The sequence below is a fragment of the Poromitra crassiceps genome (assembly GCF_964638095.1).
Source record: "Poromitra crassiceps genome assembly, chromosome: 11".
NCBI classification, from domain to species: Eukaryota; Metazoa; Chordata; class Actinopteri; order Beryciformes; family Melamphaidae; genus Poromitra; species Poromitra crassiceps.
In genome coordinates this window covers 3,161,926-3,184,723 of record NC_139643.1, presented here as the reverse complement: position 1 = coordinate 3,184,723, position 22,798 = coordinate 3,161,926, and the positions used below count along the sequence as shown (strand labels likewise).

At 43.8% G+C, this 22,798-nt stretch overlaps 1 protein-coding gene across 1 annotated transcript in view; it reads left to right on the top strand.

Moving 5' to 3' along the window:
• The first annotated feature begins 281 nt into the window (after positions 1–281).
• anp32e (acidic (leucine-rich) nuclear phosphoprotein 32 family, member E) overlaps positions 282–22,798 on the top strand; it is a 38,377-nt gene continuing 15,860 nt past the window's right edge. The window contains exons 1-5 of the mRNA XM_083645577.1: positions 282–451; positions 12,227–12,376; positions 15,336–15,458; positions 17,886–18,045; positions 20,984–21,081. Coding sequence (XP_083501703.1) covers positions 398–451; positions 12,227–12,376; positions 15,336–15,458; positions 17,886–18,045; positions 20,984–21,081 — 585 coding nt within the window. The 5' untranslated portion in view covers positions 282–397. The remainder of the gene's footprint in view (positions 452–12,226; positions 12,377–15,335; positions 15,459–17,885; positions 18,046–20,983; positions 21,082–22,798) is intronic.

Sequence of the window (22,798 nt, the reverse complement as noted above, 5' to 3'; positions counted from 1 at the left end):
AGAGAGACTGTGAGAGGAAGACATGCAGCCACCCAGACACATGAAGAACAGGACCCCACTGCTTTTCTGGTTAAGACCCACCCTACTCCGCCTCTGATTGGCTTACCCTACCCTAACCTTGACCAACCATCAGTCCTCGTGCCAAAACCAAACCAATCATCACTCCTCATACTTAACCCCAGCCCCAATCAGAGGCAGGGTAGGGGTGGGTCTTAAGAAGGGGGCGGGAGCTTGCGAGAGGGGGCAGGGCGCAAGGTATCATGGAGGATCAGTAGCAAAGTGACTACTGCGCGAGAGCGACGGAGAGACTTTCCCCTACACACTTTACCGACAGTTTACCGGGAGAAGAGAAAGAGACTATCAGAGGAAGAGAGAAAGAGACCGGCAGAAGGAAAACATGGAGATGAAGAAGAGGATCAGTCTGGAGCTGAGGAACCGGAGCCCGATCGAGGTGAGGCTGCCGGGAGGCGAGCTGCCGCTTCACGAGCCACCGACCCGCCGCAGTTTAGTTAGTTTGTGGACAGTTCCCGCTGGAACTCCGCTCACCGGCGGGCTATCGATCAAGTTATTGATCAGTATCCAGTGGGACAAGCGGCAGCAGCACGCGGGTAATCCCGGTGCGATGTGAAATCATCTTTTAGCGTCCCTCCTCCTCTCGAGAGGGACAAATCCCTTCAAGGTGGCCGCGCCGACACCGATTATACCGGAATCAGCTTTCAGCGTTGTGCTGCCTGTGATCCCGCCGAGCAGAGGGGAGGAGAGGGCGCTTATGTTCTTTTTGAAGTTTGGGTCGGACTCCTCTCGTGCACCCTGCATTTAAAAACAGCTTAATGCGTCGGAACGTCGACTTTAACTTTTGATCGCGCGCACAAAGTCGCCTTTAACGAGCGCGAGGCTTTTCCTGCAGAGGACAAATACAACTGGCACGAGCTGGCGTTAAAGTAAACAGCTCGTGCGATGGGCGCGAGCCAAACGGCTATCAACAACAACAACGACAACACGGCGGCTCGTGCCTCGTTGTTCGCTGAGCGGACATTTTAACTCCCCGACGGCTTTAACTTGCACCGAGTTATTTTTATATTCTATCCCCGACCGGCTGTGTTTTTTTCCATACGTAATCAGGTCGTGAGCTGTTTTTGTTGAATGTTTTGAGCGTTTGTCGAAGATTTGCGCGGTAACTAATCGCTGAGCGCGTCCCGTGCTCGGCGGTGGACTGAGGTCGGTCAGAGACATTTTAAAGTGGAGGCTGTGGAGCTCGTGCTGGGTGGTAACGCGCTGCAGTAATCAAATTACTTTCCCCTGGTACAGGAAGTAACACACTTGTCATGAAGGAGTAGCTACTTGTTTCATGAATAACGTTACTGATTATTACAGATCATATAACCTACCGTTTTACCGGTCAAAAATGACACTGTCCGACACTGTCTCTGATGCATCAGACAATACTTTACCGAGTAGGAGTGCTGAAACTAATTACAATGCTGATATCAGCGATAATAATGACGTTACAAAATAACTTTTCCCCGTATACGTTATCATAAAATACTGTTTAAATTCCAGAATAGCAGCGACCATAAGCGCGCGTTGAACAGCGTTGATCAGCCGAATCGATCAAAATACCGTTTGTGATTTCCGTTTCAAGATGGATAGCAGCATGCCTCGGTCGCTCGTTCAGACGGATAGTGGCTGGTTTTAACCGCTGCGTTGTGCCTCTTCTCCAGACTCCATGATGTGATTATATAACCAACTGCACCACAGCCGAGCCGCTTCAATCCAACATGAAAGCACATTCAGACACACAGGTCGGTGCTGTGCAGACACACAGGTCGGTGCTGTGCACACAGACAGACGGGTGGTGTCATGTTTTAGGAATTGGGGGAAGCCGGCAGATGGTGTGTGGATGCTCAGACCCCCTTCCCCCCTACACACACACACACACACACACACACACACACACACACACACACACACACACAAAGACAAACACACACACACTCAGATTACAGTAGGCTAACCCCCGCGTGCACACACTCACGCATGCGCAACGTATTCTTACAGATTACACTAGGCTAGCCTAAACCCCCAACATGCACACACACACACACACACACACAGGTCTGAAAGCTGTCAAGCCTCCATGTCTTCCTGCAGGCAGCAGGTCCATCTCTGAGCGAACAGCTTTCACGCTGTAACCATTAGAACCGCTGTAGCCACTATAAGGGTGCAGTCAGATATACTTGCTTTTAATACGAGTTCACGTGCACATGATGGCTGCCTCACGTATTCTGCATCTGTTGGCAGTGTTGGTTGTGCACGTCATCAGAAATTAACGCTACGCTAACGCAAGATGCAGTACTCACTGAGGCACTGGGCAGTATAATGATGTGACAGGGTCGGGGTTTGTCTACCGGCCAAATGGCTAGTGAATGTTCAAATGTTACCAGTCACTATAGACACACACAATAGATTACCATTGCCTTTTTTGGCTGGTGAGTGAAGCAAATCTACCAGCAGCTACTTGCATATTTTACCAGCAGTTGCTCATTTTCGACACTGGTCGGGGGTCTGTAGCTGGATGCCAAATAATGTCAACAAACGACCCACCACAACAGAGTCCCAAAAAAGTCCACCTAGCTAGCTTGTTGTTTTAGCTTGCACCTTGCTGTGGTAGCTTCATAGTTTGTAGAATTAAACTGCCTACAGAAGACCTGTGTTGTTACCAGAATAAATGACTAGTTGGAGCAAAAGTGACACAACATGACCGTGACAAATATATTGTGATATTGTAGTTTAAGTTGGCTATTAGATAACATTATCTTGCTTGCACAGACAAATTGCTAGCTAGCTAACAAGCTAACCAACAGGGCCCAAAATCAGGGCTGGACAGTGCAAGCATTTCGCTCACATTTGCTACTAAAAATAGAACACTGTGAATTGTAAAACGCAATAAGGGGCACATGTGCAAATACAGAATTGACTAACGTTATGCGTTAGCCAGTTAGCTGGCTGGCAAGACACTGGGGCATACCCCCCCCCCCCCCCCCCCGCCCGAAAGAAATTGTCTACATTTTACCGTAAAATGCATCAATTTGGTGCACTTTGACAGCAAAATGGTGAACGTCAGAATGCCTACATGTATAGGCTTGGTGTTCTCTTCCTTGTGTTTGACATGGGCTTCTCTGTAATCTGATAAAAGAATGAAGTTGTTAATACTGTATAACGTTAGTGAGAGGGAGGAAGCAGCAGAGCTGTGTGGGCCACATCATCCACATCTCCTTCTACTACATGCTGTAATTAATATAATGAGGGCTAGCCTATTTTCTTTCCTTTACATTTCAGTGTCTCCACTAGAATGTTTTTCAGGCCTGGAGGGACCCACCGAAACAAAAACTTAAACCGACGTGACGATGGCTTCGGTCAGATGGCGCAGCAGGTGGTCTGCAATGAATTTATATTTGCGTTAAAGTTTTTGCTCACTCTGTGGTATATTCAAGGCTTAAAGGAGAATTACGTTTTTTTTACACCCCGGACCTTATTTCCAACTTTAAATAGGATGTTTGTCACCCTGACAACTTCGGGCTGATTAGCATCAGCAGAAACGATGATCAGTTTGAACTGCGACCTGTGAGGAAAACAGGGCATGTGAAATGCCTGTATTTATGTCTTGTAAATAGCTTATTTTCCGACTCACAGCGGGTCATAATGCTTTTTATATCTGAGAGAAAACGAGATGAGAGCGTTTTAACGTACCTCCGGCTGCAGGCGTTTCACAGCCTGCTCGGTTTGCTGTCCATCACATAGGTATTCCCCGGCTGCTGCATGTAATCCATATATGATGTTACTCCATACGGGCTGTGGCGATCTGCCATTTCCAAACATCACTCCATTCATTTTCCTCTCTCTCACCCCCCCCCCTCTCTGATACTACGTATTTCTCAATGGAGACACACACCCCTTGACACGCATCTCCTATCCACCCAATCACAAGTTGACATCTCCCTCACCTGCTTTCGTCCAATCCCCTCCTTACACATAACTATGGCGTAGCCTAAACCTAAGATGGCGACAACTCACCAAGCAGGGGAAGAGGCAGAGACCGTCCCGCAGTGACCGTCCCGCAGTGACCGCGCTGGTTAAAAATACCCTCGTGCTGAAAAGTCCGTGTATAGTAGCGTTGGTACCGCTCGTCCTACGCCAACATTGGATCAACGCATGCCGAGGGAAAACCCATTCACAAAAGCACCGGCTTCTCAACTCCGTGCTACTTTGCAGGAAGTGATCACGTGACGCAGGCTGAGGTATCTGGCTTTGCCAGAGATCGTTTACGTTGGGAAGAGGAGTTTTCTGTGGGGCAAATTTCGTGTGGATAAATTTTGGGCTTTTTGAACTACTTACTTTACTTTTGATCACAAGGAGATTCCGGAGTGGAATTACTTTTTGTTGGGGATTTAAACTATTTTTGTTGCTGGTTTTGAACTGAAATTCTGCGTGCATTGCATTGAACTGAACTGCAGTGAACTGAACAGTCAATACAGCTTGTTGCATATACGATCTTTGTGTGTTGTGTGGTGATTATTACTGTCAACTGCCTTCATTCTACTTGTATGGTTGCTTGCTTACGAAGATTATGGTTTTCTTGGGTTCATGATATGATTTAATATATTTGCATTTATACCCATTTTGTGAATCCTTTGTGGGAGGTTTGACTCTGACTGATTTTACTCAGTCTAAAATATATGACAATGTATATTGTCAGGCCTAAACCTGACTGGCACCCCGGCACTGAGTCAGACCGCTACAGGGCGGCCACTGAATTCAGTGAAAAGAAAATACTAAATTTTCTCTCACATTCTCTCTCAAGCAGTAGTAGCCAACCCCAAATTTGATGCAACTGCTAGTAGAAATGGAACGATATGAAAATTCCATATCACGATTATAGTGACTAAAGTTATCACGGTTATCAGTATTATCACGGTGTTATTAACTCATTGAGTGCCAGCCACTTTTGGAGAACGGACGCTCCCAGTGCCAGAGTTTCAGAGCGTTTTCAGTGATTTCTCGAGGCCCACAGAATATTGTGTGATATTACTATGTAAACACCGAACACGCCCAAAGAACGATGAGACTCTATTGTATCATCAGCAAAAAAAAAAATTATTGATATCATTTTCCGTTCTTTAGTTATCAGCCGGAGAAGATAGGTTGTTTTCAGCAAAAACAGCCGTTTCAAATTAGAAGCTGAGATATTCAGCCTTTTGTGAAATGAAGCATTTCAAGCACATTCACTGACTCTGAAGCTAATATTTTCTGATGTAGTGACGTGGTGTAGTTGTGTGGTGCCCTGCATGACCCACCCCCCTCTCCCCCCCCTCAGCTGCAAACTCCTCCCCACACTAACACACAGCCTCACGCACCCAGCGTCTATTTTCGGAGTGCTCCGTTTTTGTGCGCCGGCTCCCAGCGCGACACGGAAAAGCCAAACCGGACTGCTGAGAATGGTTTGGCCCTTCGGTGTCGGGTGCTGCTTTTCTGGCGGCTAATCGTGTGGAGAAACTATACAGCAGAGACAGAGAGGCTCAGTTGTGGGCGCGGATTGACTGCTGTTCGCAGCCAACGTCAGCTCCAGCCAGAGCAATCTATATGGCTCTGGCTGCAGCATGAGCGGTTTCTCTTTCATCATGGGGCTTTTTCCTGCTGTTTTCCTGACCCTTCTCTAATCTGGAGACCACTGTTGCCACCTAATGGGTCTGTAAAATAGGTTATACACCTTCAATAGCTACAATATTTCTACAGGAGATGCCTGAGGCTTTGATCCACGTCCCACCGTCAAAAAACGCATTTGACGCCGACCGATGTCATTGGCACTCAACGTTACTATTTACTTTGACGCCGATCGACGTCATTGGCATTCAATGAGTTAATAGCAAATTAACATTCATGTCACATTTCTTATCATTTGCATGAGGTAGGACGATCTCACTCAAAAACATCTCAAAATAAAAGTGTTCCAGGTTACTGGAAAGAGCTTTTCTTTTTTGTGTAAATACAATGAATATAAAACAACAGCTATCATACATTTACTTTTCCAAAAGAAAAAAGGTGCAACAGAACAGGGGCTCCAGATGGAAAGTAGCCTATATGGCTAAATCTGTTACAAAGCATATCTTCCCCTATGGTGTTTAATGTTTTTTTTGTATATGTCCCCGCCAAATAAATTAATAAAAATAAAATAAATAAACGTCAAAATGTTATCCATGGACAAGGAGTTTATAGCCTATAGGTCTGGAGTCCAGAGACCTTCGAAGCCATGCCCACTCTACAGTTGTGGATTTGGCTGAGTAGATGAGGAAATGAGTTCGAGTTGACCCACAGAGTCCGTTTTTTTAATCCGCCATTCGAAAAAAAAATCATCTCTCACAGAAAACCTTGCACACTGGTCCGATGCGTTTTATTATTATGTTCGTCGTTCTATTCGCAATACGAAACAAATAGTCCTCTCCTGTATCCACGTTACAACGTGACTGACAGATAGCAGCAGGCAGCGGTGATGTGGACTGCAGCTGGTCGGGGAAGAGGGGCCGGTGACTGCGGTGAGGTGAAGCGAGCCGCTCAGACTGGAGTGGACTCCAACCTACCCTGGCCCTCCGCGGCTTATTTTCGACTTGCATGTGTGACAAACTGCAAGCTTTGTATCGTCTTCACTGACGGTGAAAAATTTCCGCACCGACGAAGACATGCTGTGGCATGTGTGTAGTGGCTGCTTTTGTTTTGGCTGCAACTCATACGTCTCGGTTTCGCTGCTTTCGGGTGCGCGCACGTCACGTGAAAATCGGCTCACAGAATCGGCTATTTAGAGTGACCGGCGCAGATCACCGGTCGAGGCCGATCATGTGGAAATCGGCCATTTCCGGTCACGTGCCGATCGATTGGTGCATCCCTAAATTAAATGTAGACCCTAAGAGAAACACACATCCACCGATGGGGTGTATATATACCCCTTGCAAATACAGCGGGAATAGGGAAATGGGTAGTTTGACCGTAAAATGGTTGCATTGTGATATCCACTCCAACAAGTCTTGCTTACTTAACGCCACTTTTTCCAATAAAAACACATTTATGCAATGACTTTACATAATGTATATTTATGTTGCATCATTTAGCCTGTGATGTGCAGGAGCAGCAGGTAAAAGTTATAAAACTGAGCCTGAATGAGCCCAGTTCATTGTTGTGAAACTTAGCTTAGCACAATACCGATGGTTCCAAAATGTCACCGATACGCTGCGATTACAACATGTCTAAAGATCATGGAAGTGGATGGTATCAGGAATGTCACCGATAGTTACAGGTGAGCTTACAACCTTTATCTGAAGGTAGTCGGCTAATTAGCATTGGCCGAAGTTTTGCAATGAAAGCTAGCTAGAGCAGTTTCTTGAAATGCATTCTAACCAGCCGAAATATTCGCATAAAACACAGCGTATTGCTGGTGGTGGCCGTGACACCGGCGCTGCCCTACTGGGGCAGTGGGTTAGACTAGAGCAGTGGTTCTCAACCTTTTTACACCAAGTACCACCTGAGAAATTAGTTGGCTCTCCAAGTACCACCATATGACCGACGTAAAAAAAAACAGTCTATTCAGCTGCACAGTTTACGCAGGAGGCACATTTATTCCTAATAACATTATTTATTGTTAACTTTTGTCAGCCACAATGTACAAAGGGGTAGCACTAGAACTAGCAAACTCTTCCACACAATTCTCATACAATGCACCTCAGTAAATGAGAACATAACCGTATCATTCTCACACAGCAAGTGAGAAAATTGAGAACTTTATTTCAGCAAATGTACTTCAAACACTCTCTCACTCACACACACACACACACACACACACACACACACACACACACACACACACACACACACACACACAGCACACACACAGCAAACAATTGTACTTCAAACATTCAAACACACACATACAGAGCATGTTGATGTCCATTGACAACTCACATAAGCATAATGTGAAGGTTGTGCCTGTCTCTGTGAATATTGATTGAGTGATTGATTGATTGATTGATTCCAGCCTGCTTCTGTATTTGGTTTTGATGGCAGCAAGTGAGCAGAAGCCTTTCTTGCACAGATATAAGGTCGCAAAAGGAAGGAGAAAGTGCACAGCTTTGTCAGACAGGGCAGGGTATTCTCTGTGTCGCTTTATCCAAAAGTCCAACAACTTTCTGAAAGCAGGCTTCAGTGTTTCGTCACAAGACAACTCTATTACCGTAAATTCCGGACTATAAGCCGCACCGGTGTATAAGCCGCACCTTCAAAGTTGACTATTTTTTTCTTATATAAGCCGCACCGGACTATAAGCCGCGGGTGTTTTAATGTTTTTTTTTTTTTTTTTTTTTTTTTTTTTTTTTGTGTGTTTTAATGTTTAATTACCATATGTAAGGGTTCATGCACAGAGGGGATTGTAGAGGAAGCTCCCATTTATTAACATTTCAACAAAACAACATAACACAACACCACCTGTGTTGTTTTTACAGTGCACACAGTGTCATACAGTGTCATACAGTGTGGTGAAAAGAGGGCAAGAGAGGAAATTAAAACTTATTATAGTTATATAGGATTTATAGTTAGAAAGAGTGCTAAAAAAGAGAGATTTTTTTTTTTTTTTTTTTTTTTTTTGAAAAAATCCATAGATAAGCCGCACCGTTATATAAGCCGCAGGGGCCAAAAAAGGCCAAAAAACGGGAAAAAAGGTGCGGCTTATAGTCCGGAATTTACGGTAAACTCTCCTGCTCAGCCCGCACTGTTGCCTGGGCTCTTCCTCCGTCCCACCGCAGCTGAATCCAAACCTAATTGCATCGTTTCTTTGTTGATTCCCCACTTGCGCTGCTGACGGAGCCACTAGCAGCACATGTGGCACTCGGTTCAGCGCTGCTAACGCTATTAGCGTTATCACTGGAAGGCATGTGGCTGCAAACCGCTCTTGCGCTTCTGGCTTGTGCTCGTTTCACTGACCTGTCCTCCTCGTTCACTTGTTGAACTTCATTGCTGCGGGACTCCTCCACGTCTCTTTCCAGTTCGTTTTCAGCCAATTTTGCAACATGCCTGCTTTCTTGTAATCAATAGCTTCTTGCTTGTAACGTTAGTGTACGCGCAACAGGTAGCAGTGTCCGTCAGAAACGTCAGAAACCATTTCTTATTTTGTTCCTAAATCTAAAAACAACAATGTGGAAGTTATTTTAAACCCCATTTACATTCTCAAGCTTATTTTCATTAATAGTAGCTTAGTATTTTGATAGTATTACTGTAGGCTACATGTTTTAAAGTTGGGTTTATTTCACATAAAAAAACATTGAGATTCCAGGGATCCTTCCAAGTACCACCAGCAGGTTGAGAATGACTGGACTAGAGAAACTATCCGGGGGAATGCAGGATTGCAGCCAAACACCTTCTTGAGGCAGCGGAGCTGCTAGGCCCAGTTGTTGCAGCCATTTCAGCCTGATGTCCAAGTCTCCGTGTAGCTTTTGCACCCGGGAACACAACACTTTCGACCCATGACTATCCCTAACCTGTCCCTGGCCACTAAACTAAACTCAACAAACAGACAAACATTTATTTTTACAAACACAACCTAGGCTATCTGACGTACTCTAAAACTAAACCTAAACTACTAAATACTACAATTTACACTATGCAGTCTAATCAAAACGCTCCACAAATCTCTCTCTCTATTCAACAATTCTCCACACTCCATAGTCCCAGCATGGTGTGCAGCCACTTTTATAAACTTTGGCTGGGAGGGGCCTAGGCACGAGAGATGGGCGGGCTGGGTTTGGGGACGTCACTGATCAAGAGCTCAGCCAATAGAAAGGGAGGAAAATTGGAGCCATTTGATTTCTCGGGCAAGCCTGTAGCAGCTAGCTCTATGTAACGTTACGTTTGGAATAGCTTAGCAAATGGCAAATGTGGGTAACGGCTAATGCTGGCGTTACGTTATGTTAACATTTATGATGTGCTTCAATAACGTTGAAACGGGAGCTTACCTCTCAAAATTCCTTATTAGAGACCAAAACTGGTGGCGGAGGATCTGCTGCCATGTTGACAAGGCGAATTCCTTCGGGAAACGCACGCTGTTTTACTAGCGACAACCATACTTTCAACACAACAACAAGCCGGCCAGCCGGAGCACATTGAGGCCATTTACACCTGGCACTAACATGCGTTTTCTGTGATCAGATTGCAGTCAGATTGTGCTTGACCACTTGAAAGTACAGGTGTAAACGCCCCCAAGACATATTAAAGATGGATTGCGATCTGATCGGCCAAACCTCCGGAGGTGGTCAGGGACGCATTGTGACCACATTGAACACAAGTGTAAATGCAAAACCCATTTTGGTTGATCAGAGTGCAATCTGATCACCCAAAATGCATGTTAAAGCCAGGTGTAAATGAAATCAGGCTAATGTGGTCAAGCACTATCCGATTGGCATCTGATCACAGAAAACGCATGTTAGCGATGGGTGTAAATGGCCTCATTGAGAAGAGGGAGGAGGGGCTGAGCTGGATGTGTGCGTGTCTGTTTGTGTAAAGGAGGCAAAGGAAGCATATGTTTAAAATGTTTAGTATCGAGTAAGTACCTAAGTATTAATATTTTTGACAACCCTAAGTGACTGTTTATCAAAATGGCTGCAGGGAATCAGTTTCAAGATCCTGCATATTATAATAAAATATCAATACTTGGCGCCAGTGCAGAGTATCCGCGGGGTATTGAAAAGTCTTGAAAGTTGGGAATTCAATTTAGGGAAAATCAAGACCCTTGAAAAGTATTGAATTTCAATACTTTTTTCAGCACCAGCTCACCAGCACACAGACAGAGGCTGTGTGTGTGCATCAACATTGAAACTATGTCTCTTTCTGAGGAATTGTAGCATTGTATCAGTGACAGTTGATCAGTGTTTCTCACGCCACAATAGAGTTTGACTGCCACATATATTCATTTCAATTCAACCTCTTCATTTTGCTCTCAGAGTGCACCAGATTGATGCATCTTACTTTAAAATGTACAAATTTTTCTTTCAAGAGGGTCCAGGGTCTATCCACCATGATCTCTCCATTTCCTCAGGGAAACACTGTTGTGTGCATGTGAGTGAGTGAGAGAGCATGTTATTGTTCTAAATATACTTTTTTTTTAAGTTTAAATAAACCTTGCCTTTGGGTTAGTCACTCAATTTATTCTCTTGAGCTTGATTCCTTCCCAGCCTATCTGAATTCTGTTGTATTGATACAGTGCATAGAAGTTATGGCAAACTAAGACCGTTTAGTTTTGCAATCTCAAACTCAAAATGTATAGTAATTGTGTTAGTTTGGTCTTGAAATTTATTGGAAGGGTCTTGAAAAAGTCTTGAATTTAACTTCAGGATTGCTGCATATACTGTACCCTGCAGTGTATCGATAACATATCGCAAGTAGAAATATCGCGATATCGTGAGTATTGATATTTTGTCTCACCCTTAATCACTCACTAAATACACTTGTAAGGTAAATAAGGAACGCATTTAAGCACAATTGGAAGGTTTTAGCTCGCCCGCAAGACAACGGCACGGGTTTTAATCAGCAGGCAGACAGCACAACTGACTGTGCACCAACTCCTAATATCCGCATAACACTAGTGTTTCAAATACACAGGACGTGATGTTAAACAATCCATAGTGGAAAACGCACCTCATTTCTTTTGCCAATTTTCGGAAAATCTGGTTAAAATGTGTAGGGCTGCCCTCGCGGAAATATTTTCTTAGTTGACTAATAGTGGACTAAGATATCGATTAATCGATTAGTTGATTAGTCGTGGCACTGCCTGCCTTGATTCCCCAGCAATACACCTGCCAAGTGTGAAATAGATCGGACGAACGGAAAGATATGCTCACACACATGAGAACAAGGACACACACAAACACACACACACATACACAGACAGACAGACAGACAGAGATTCCTTGCTTTCTAGTTTGACGGCGTCAAAATCCCCCTCCAGCCAGGTACCTAAAGTTGGCAACCGTGGTCTATCTTTTTAACCACAACACAGCTCCCCCAATGGAGTGGTTTTTCTTCTTGATGCGAATAACCGACTAATGAAAACTTGGTCGCCTAAGACTCTTCTCATCAACTCTCTCTCTCTCTCTCTCTCTCTCTCTCTCTCTCTCTCTCTCTCTCTCTCTCTCAGGTAGCAGAGTTGGTGGTGGATAACTGTCGCTCGTCAGATGGAGAGGTGGAGGGCTTGACGGACGACTATAAGGAGCTGGAGTTTCTCAGCATGGTCAACGTAGGCCTGAGCTCACTGGCCAAGATGCCTGCCCTGCACAAGCTCCGCAAGGTCACACAACACACACGCGCACACACACAGACACACACACACACACACACACACACACTCACTCACTCAGGATTCCTACGCAAGTATGGAAAAGTCTGGAATTTGATTTTAGTATTTTCCAGGTCTGGAAAAGTATGGTAAAAGGAAAATATTTGTGTTTCCAGACTATTGTCTATTGTCACTATCTGACTATTTGTTTTTCTAAATAATACAATTCAGAATTTAGAACAAAATAAATTGTTAATAGGCTAAAAGCGAGTGTTTTATCATGGGATCAGAATGTCACATACATGTTAAAGGAGATTTCTAGTTTTTTACAACCTGGACCTTATTTCCAACTTTAATTGTGATTTTTAACTCACCCTGATAAGTTTGGTTTAAATGATATGCTCAGGGATTAAAGTTCTCAGTCGCTATGATGGATTTCAGTCAATTGGAGTCAGATATGAAATGTGAAAAGTATGTCCTTGTTGCAACATACTGATTCAGCCTGGAACACAATCCATGCATCATTACTGGGTGTTTGGGAACTTTGGAGTGAAATGAGTGTCATATGTACACACTGTACACCTTTTTTACATGAAAACCAATGGAAAACGACCGCACGTCGGGAAAAAAACTGACACTTTAAAAAGCCAGAACTAGCTAAAATAGGCCTGGAAAAATGTTCAGTCAGAAGATTATTTTTTGCTTTAATCCCTGCATGCTTTGAGCTGCGACGGGGCATGTGCAGAGCTGCCAACCTGCACGCAACCTGTACGCTGGTAAGATTTGTCAGTTAAAACTAGAGCTGTGCATCTTCACTGATCTCACGATTCGATACGATTCGATTATACAAGTCTACGATTCGATTCGATTAAACGATGCATCACGATGCATCGCGATGCATCTTAAATCGATGCATCACTTTTTCCGCAATACATGATTTATTTTTTCTCACTTTCTTTTTTCTCACTGTGTGGCTACTTTTAAAATAAAAGTTCATTTGGAATTGCATTGTATTATGATCCATAATTAAAATAAACAACTGCATGTACTTACATTCTATTTTATTTGATTATAATTTTTTTTATTTTATTTTTTTATATAATCGATTTTTGATATTTGTTAATCGATGCAGAATCGTGCACGTCCGCATCGCGATGCATCTCTGAATCGATTATTTTCGGCAGCTCTAGTTAAAACTACGCAAAAAGGCATTGACACCTGTGAATTCAATTGTGTATGGGTGCACTGGGCAGTATGCGTATCGTGTGTTGTGAATCTACTCTCACTCTGGTCATGACTACGACTGTGAAAGACTAGCGATATACTGACCAATCCAACCAACGAACGCAACGAGTCTAGCCGGGTCATGACTTCGTCATGCATCATGTTAGTGTGCATCACGCAAGGGAGCTACTTCCTGACAGCCGAACTCCCCTGCTGCTGCAGCTTTCTAAGATCAATATATTTAATTAGCCACTCTTAATAAATACAATGCGGGCAGGAGGTGCCAGAGCCTGGGGAGAGCGGCAGGGAATTGGCTGAGGAAGGGAAACATTGCGCTCCATACTAGACTGTAACGTTAAATGCCGCGCTCCAGAGGGTTAGCAGCTAACGAACATGCTAACGTTACAGTAGCTGTTTCAAGGCTAGCGTTAGCTGTGTAACGTTACAATTGGTGCGGTTAAATAACATGTAATGATCGGTAGGATGCAGGAACCAATCATGTGGCTGCAAATCACCACAGTAAGTTAGTGGTTATTGATATGTTGTGGTGTTTCTAAATGTCTGGGTTTCTCCTGCTGTTTTTGTCAGCAGAAGTCTGATGAATGAAACAACAAGGAAGGCCGTTTAGAGTTATTCTTGCTTCACATTCAGTCAACTTCTCTGCAAAGATGCTGATTCTTTAATAAAACAAACAAAAGGTTTGAGAAGACCTGAAGCTGATATATTGATCTTTAGGAGAGAGATCCTAACAAGAATTAATAAACCAGATTAACGGGTCATGTAGTTAACTACTTAGTGTTTACATGACCAATTCATCTTGTTTATTAATTCACAGAAAGGTCATGGTAGGCCTGAATATCACTGACAGGCTTGTATGTGTCACTTGGACAGGCATGCAGATTAAACCAAAATAGTAAATACATCCCAATCATTCAAATTCATTCAATGGACTTGAATCCAATTCCAAGGTAGTTAATGTCCCTGGAAACCAGAAATACTTTTTTATTATTTAGCATTTTGAGTTCATCACAGGAACCTATGTTAATGAGCCACCAGCCAAATTTGAACGATGATGAACGTCGCAAAGTACCGTATATAAATTTAGCTGACTGTGTGGGCGTGTCCCGTGTGTGTGCGTGCAGGACTGCAGGTCTCCTCTGAGAGAGAGAGAGAGAGAGAGAGAGCGGGAGAGAGAGGGAGCAGGCAGCATAGCGCTCGGCACACAGAGCGGGAGGGAGACAGACAGACACTGAGCGAGCGCTGAGGGGGCAAGAAGGTTTTATAAGAACGGACAAAAAAATCTTATGACGTCATAAGATCATTCATTTTAGCACCGCGCGCACTGCTCTCTTCAATGAGGAAGTGGAAATCCAGACCTTGTAGAAAAGTGGTGATTTTTGGGGTTAGGGTTGAAACTAATGTCTCCTACTTTCTGAGGCACACAATTACTCACAATTACTCACTACATTTAATAGTTAGAAGGTTTTTGTGGATTTTGGTTTCCAGGGACTTTAAGTGTTGGTGGTAGTAAGGATTTTGAATTCTAACAGGCTCACAGCATAATGCTGTTGTACTGTACAGTCAACTTAGTGACATCTTCAAGCAGCGCCCTAGTTGGCGAAAAGGTGAAATGATCAAATGTTTCATGTCCTGTTTAAATTGTACGTACATGACAGAGGAGGTTTCTACCAGGATGTGATTGTAAATAAACATTGTGATTGGTTGTTTTCTCCTGTGTTGTCTTTAGTTGGAGCTTAGTGATAACAACATCTCGGGCGCTCTGGAGACTCTGTCCGAGAAATGTCCCAACCTCATCTACCTCAACCTGAGCGGCAACAAGATCAAAGAGCTGAGCCACGTGGAGGCGCTGGTACACACACACACACACACACACACACACACACACACACACACACACACACACACACACACACACACACAATCTTTAGAGAGAGAGGGAGAGGGAGAGGATGGGGGAGGGAGAGAAGATGGCGAACAGAACAAAACGGGTTATAGACCATTTCAACTTGACAATATAAACATTCTAAATTGGCCCTAGCCCTACTTCCTGTTGCAGTATTTGCTAAGACAATAACCGACAGGAAGTAAACTTGAGTCCAAACTGTTCCCTAGCAACAGAATTCTGGTGAAACTGCCTATACTGGGGCTGGGTGATACGGTTGAAATCAATATCATGATAATCATAAGGACCGGCTAAACCAAACGAGCAACAGCTGCAGACATTCTGACCCAGGTGCAAAATTATCTTTTTGACTCACCGGCCAGGTGAGTCAATGTTAGATTGCCTGCCTCTGGCAGCTGGTGTCTGTATAGGTCACAAGGCCTCCACCATGTTAGTGGATGGGAAAATTAACCAAACTAAACAATCAAAGTACACGTCGGATAATTTTTTCCAAAGGTGGTTTGTATCGTTTGAGATAGTTCTCTTATCATGCTAATGCCTGTGCAAGTGTTAGTTTTTTTTATCAGTTTGTTTTTAAGTACCGTAGTTATTTGATGATATAAAAAGGGATGATTGACAGCTGTGGCAGCCAGTCTCAAGCAGTAACTGGCTGGTCCCCTCATGCTGCGTTTAGGTGCTCCTCAGATATATATACATCAGATCACATCAGATCGGCAATACGTCATTTTGTAGGCGGCACATGTTCCCTCCCCGTTTTAGGAGGAAAACGCAAGCCTCTCCCCGTTGACTTCAATGTAAAATTGCACTACCCCAAAAAGTTATAGAAAAATAACAATCAATTAGGGCTGGGCGATAAAACGATGTCGAAAATTTTCACGAAAAAAACGGACACGATAACGATGATAAATTTATGAGCTGTAATTTCGATAAAATATTTTCAGTGTTGCGTTCAAAACCCCTCAGAAACATGACCGCAGCTTAGCACAGCAATGCTTATTGTGAATAACGTGTCGTTTTTGGGGGGTATTTGAAGGCAACACTGAGTGGAACCAATGGCATCAATGGAAAATAAACCATGTGATGCACGCGTTTGCGGAAGAATCCCTTTCTCTGCTGTGCTCAGAGCCTCGCAGTCGGCTGATGGCTCTTACTAACCAGTTAGAGCCTGGCCCGGCAAAACAAGAGTAACAAACAGATAAAATTAAAATATGTCAGGCCGTGGATTTGTACACGGGAGATAAAGCTGCAGCAGACAGTAGTTCTGGTTATGGGTAGCGGTAGCTGGCTGTCATGAATGGTATCAAATTAGCATCTACATCGCGTTAGCTAACGCTAACGTTAGCTTACGCGCTAACGTTAATATCTTCATACTTGACAATCTTGCTAACGTTATGCTATCTGTTAGATAGACCATCTATAGCAGCTATCCGAATAACATTACACATCTATGGTTTAAACAGTCTTTGCTTCCTTTATCAAACCAACAGCAGCTAACTATAGCTGCATAATCAACACCTAGCCTTGGACCAAGACGTTCATTGCATTAAAACAACATAATGCAATACACACAACAGAATAAGCACACCAAAGACCAGTGGTATAAGGGAAAACAAGTAACAAGCATAGAACAATTATAATAAGCTGAAAATGCAAATGGATCAAGTTACATTAAAAAGCCATAAGTGAATAGTATGGACAAACAGATGACTAAATAAAGGGTTATCATTTAATGACAACAATAGCCAATGAGCTGCATTGAGCCTCTCTCATGAGAATACTTTGAATTGAATTCAACTTAATTGTAACCGGTCAGAGATTAATAGAGTCGTATCGAATACATTCTATATCGCTCTGCATTGAATTTTAATTGTGCCCCTAAAATTCTTCATGTGCTTTTTATGTGCAATTAGTATTATTGATAAATTTATATTGTGATAAATATCGACATCGATCGATATAAGAAAACATATCGTGATAAAAAAAATTGCCATATCGCCCAGGCCTACACTCAATCTCGTTTATTAATGACCCCAAAACACCATAACATGACTATATTACAACTCGTCTGGCCATAGAATGGACAAGATACACCGGAAATATTAATTTGACCCATCTAAAATCATGTGACTCATGTCACACGTGACATTCTTTTTTTACAGCCCGTAGAGCTTCTTCAACTCGTAGAGCTCAGCGTCGCTGTACTCGGCTACTTGGCGGCTACTACTAGACTGACGAGTCACGGGCATGTGCCTGTTGAATACGATTCCGCATTTTAAGGGACGGGTGGCAACCCTAGCTTTGTGTTAGCTTCTCTTCCGTGTGCTTTGTGTTAGCTTCTCATGCTAACATGTAGCCATGTGCTTTGTGTTGCAGCAAAGCCTGAAGGCCATGCGGAGCCTGGACCTGTTTAACTGTGAGATCACCACGCTGGAGGAGTACCGGGAGAGCGTGTTCCAGCTGCTGCCTCAGCTCATCTACCTGGACGGCTTTGACCAGGATGACAACGAGGCGCCCGACTCTGAGGCTGACTCTGGTGTGTGTGTGTGTGTGTGTGTGTGTGTGTGTGTGTGTGTGTGTGTGTGTGTGTGTGTGTGTCAGTGTTGTAGACCAGGGGTTCATAAACTTTTCCGTCCAAGTACCACTATGTACTAGGGGTGTCGCGGTACGTGTATTCGTCCCGTGAAGTCACGGTATGGGCGTCACGGTTCGGTGCGGGAAGCGACACGACGAATACGTCGAATCCACAAGGTGGTGGTAAAGCACCTAAACGCTGTTTGAACGCCATAAACGCCACAGAAGAAGACGCACCAAAACAACACAAGGGCCATAGAAATCCGCGTTCACTGAATGGGACGTTTTGTGGAGAGGAAACATTACCGAGGGTCGCTCCAGCGTGTTTACAAGCCGTAGCTTCCATGCTGCTTCACAAAACCACAACAACATTGAAGCGTCCAGCTGCCCCCCCTTTACTGTCGTCAAAAAAGCGAGTGCAGACCAGTATCATAATGACTTTTATGACTCAGGCGATAAGCTGTTTTGCAAATTCTGTCAACATCAAGCCAACGAGGTAAGCTTGCTAATGTAACGTTACGTAGCCGCGACGCGCAACTAAAGGACTTTCCTTTAGTCCTTTATAGTTGCGCGTCGCGGCTAAATGTTACATAACACTGACAAAGCTGTTAACTTGTAAACAAGCAACTTATATCGCGTGAGATAACAAGCGAGATGCGGTGAGGAAGAGGGGATGAGTCCCATCTGGCATCCAATAACGTTAGCGTACTTACTTGGGAAAGTGAAACCCACCCCGCTGTCTGTCACACAGTGGGGGAGGGGTCGGTGGGAGTATTAGGCCAGTGGTTCTCAAATGGGGGTCCGGGGACCCCCAGGGGTCCTTGAGGGGGTTCCAGGGGGTCTCCAGCCAAAAGGGGGGTCATTTATTTTTGCTATAATTCCATTCATAAGTAACACAATGACTATTTTGGCCATGGGTTTTATACACTTTCTGTAATAAAACATCTAAAAGCATCAATCTTATTATCATATGGGGGACCGTGGGACAAAATCCTATCAAATGGGCGTCCGTGGTCTAATCTTTGTCAGTTTAGGGGTCCTTCATTTGAAAAAATTTGAGAACCACTGTATTAGGCTACTCCACATGCACTCTGTTTACAAACTTGTGTACAATAAAGATTTAAAGTGGGGGGAAATGCCTTTACCCTGTCAAACAGCTGGAATACAGGCATCTGAGAGGGAGGCACACCTCACACTTTGAAAATCGCTGCTCTAGAGTAAAACCTTTTTGTGTGGATTGCCTTAGATCTTATTAAATTGTGGACATTTATTCATTCCCACTTATTAGACACTATTTCTGGTGGTAAAATAATAGTAAAAAGCAAAACACAGATTTCAGAAAAATTAAAAGGGAAAAAAACAGAATTGGGGATTTGTTGCTTTTTACTCCGTTGTACCGTATTCGTACCGTACCGTGACCCCGAAACCAAGGTACGTACCGAACCGTGACTTTTGTGTACCGTGACACCCCTACTATGTATCAAACATAGTAGGGGACCCCCTGCTCTCCCCTAACTTTCAATAAACCTTTATGGCATGTCATTACAATACAACAATACTGGTGTTAACAGTGTTGACAGTAATAGAAGGTAGAAGGTGCCAAATCATTCAAAACAAGCATTTTGCTTTTAGGAGCATTGTGCCACTGTGCAGTGCTGTTCCAAAACGTGTCAACGTCGTGTGTCATTGCCTGGGAAACGCACATCCCATAATACAACTGTTCGCATCGCATCCCATAATAGTATGGTCATACTTGGGATGCCATTGCGAACATAAATGCGAACAGGTTAGCTAAAAGTTTAGCATCGCCAGCGAGGGGCCCCACCGTTGTGGTCGGGGTACGTTTCGAAATCGAAATCCCTCCAGGCTTGAACATTTTTCTTGGGGAAACACTGATGTTAATACACACAAAAATAAAGATTGTTCACAAGTCTCAAATCCCACATCCAAGTAAGTCTCAAGTCTTTGAGAACAAGTCTCAAGCCACTGTGTGTAATTTAGTACGACTCAAGTCCAAGTCCCCATGTCTGCTACATGCTATTTGCATAGGCGCCTGTGATGTTTACTCAACACAAGGCGGCATTATTATTATTATTATTATTATTATTATTATTATTATTATTATTATTATTATTATTATTATTATTTTCACTTGTATTGGGTGTGTGACGTCATTCACCTTTTTTTGGACCAATGCTGTGTGGGATTCCCGTGGATTCCCTTTTAACGGTGGCCTGTCCCCGTTTGCGTGCAGCTTCTTACTTTAATTTCAGTCACAACTCCTCCATCCTGTAGTCTGTATACTACAGACTGAGACTACAGACTGTCCTGTAGTCTGTATACTACAGACTACAGACTGTCCTGTAGTCTATACTACAGACTGTCCTGTAGTCTGTATACTACAGACTACAGACTGTCCTGTAGTCTATACTACAGACTGTCCTGTAGTCTGTATACTACAGAGTGAGACTACAGACTGTCCTGTAGTCTGTATACTACAGACTTGAATAGCTCAGCATTTGGATGCTTTCTCCCATCTAAATCTAAGTATATTTAATTATTTCATCACTGAAAGACAGAACTCCATTTCCTCATCGCCACAATGTTTGTATTTGCGTCACTTGTCTGAAGCCGCACCTGTGCAGGTAGTCTGCAGCGGTCAGTAACCATGATAAGATGTATACATGCAATAGTTTCTGTCGGAGTACTCCAGCTAGCATAATCAGGTTTCTCGAAACCTGGATAAGGGCTTGTCCAGGTTTCTGAAACCTGGATATGATGTGTACATGCGCGAACACAAAAACTGCATACTTCAAAACCCCGATAATAACCGGGATACTCATGTCCATGTAAACGCAGTCATTTTTTATCAAACCTGTCAATCAAACTTGTGTTTGCAGACGAGGATGAGGACGGCGAGGACGGCGCCGGGCCGACGGGAGACTTAGATGACGAAGATGACGAAGAGGAAGATGAGGAGGGCTCAGAGGGTGCAGAGGTGGGACTGTCCTTTCTGATGAAACGGGGCTCGCAGGTGGGAAATACTGGCTTGCTTGTGTTCGCCCGCCCGGGGTCAATCCACGCTCAATTCAGGAGGAGGGCTGCTAGTAGGCGCTCTTGCCCCACACACGCACACACCCTGATATGTGAAGTGCTTTGTACCTTGAAAAGCGCTATATAAATGCAATCTATTGATTCATTTGAGATAAGTTGTGGAGCAGTGACTTGCACAAATGACATCACTGGCATCAACTTTTAACTCAAATCAACTCTCAATAACTGTCAAACTAAATGAATCCCTGCAAAACGGTTTACAGTTTTCAGATATGTGTGAGATCATGTGCAAAGTTCTCCTTTAACATGGCTAACTAGTGCTAATTAGCAAGCATTAATGGAGAAGAAACAGAAAATTAATCATTATAAAATCACCTCAGAGCTTCCTAATGATGGATCAGCCGTTCTCCGTTTTGAGATGTTTATTCCTGTCGTCTTTCAAATAAAAGCGGTAGAGAACTGGGAAGCTTTGATTGGCTGGAGTTAGGGATGGCAAAAATGATTTTTTTTCCTGACAGACAACCGACGCTCATTAACCGAAATAACTGACAAGATTCAAATGTACTATTTATAGCCTAATCCATTCCCATCATGGCTGGCGAAGTTGGCGCAACACTTCTTGCGCCAACGCAAGAAGTGTTGTTTCAGTGGATGAAACAACACCACAGTGTCGATTAATTAGTTGTTAGACAGACACACAAAAGTGGGGTAACAAAATATGCCTCCCTGGTAAACAAATGCGCATGGCTGGTACAATTTCAATTACAGGCTCATCCACGCTTTCCCACGCCGGCCATATGCTAGGTTTCAACCTAGCCTTGTTATTACTTTACGGACTTATTACTTTATTAACTGATATTATTAATTGGTTAATGTTTAAATTGTCGGTTATCGGTTAAACGGTTATCTGTTGATATCCCAGGGTTAACATTCACCAACCGGTCTGGGGAAACTATTGTCAGGAAGGTGGCGTCTGCTGAATCTAAAGGGTTAATTTTCAATGGAAATTCAGAACATCAGTTATTGTCTTTCTGGGCTCGCTGAATTGATCTGGACTGATGGATTGACCCCCGGTACGAGAAGATTTGACCAGGTTTACCACCAAAATGGCTATCTCTGACAAAATGTCCAAGATCAGAGCACAAGAAAGTCTCTGAGACACACTTTGGTTCACAGAGATGGGATTTCTTCAGTGCAAAGAGAAAGTGTTCAAATAAAATAAAGTAAAATACAGAAAATGAGCTGGTGTTGCTCAGGATTTACTTTTCTCAATACAATTCACTCTTTCTCCGACATAGAATGTGAACGTTTCGTCCAGGGATTCTCCACAGCGGCACGATGCCTCAGAGGAAAAAGGGCTTTCAGGCCTGAGAAAAAACGGTTGCCGATCAGGAAATCGAAACAGCAAAAATGTTGGGTAAATGCCCAACATTTATATTTATAGTCTATCGAAGAGTTAGTGGGGCAGTTTGTGCTTTTTCTGATAACGGCATATATAGCAGGCTCCACGCCGCACACCAGCCAGGCCCGACCGGACTTGGGGCCGCTCTTCGGGGTCCGCCCAGTCCCAGTCCCCAGCGCCGCGTCCTCGGGAGAGGGGCCCCAGCCAAGGCGCGGGCCACCCACCGGCGGAGAGCCAGACCGCCCCCGCCGCAGAGTCC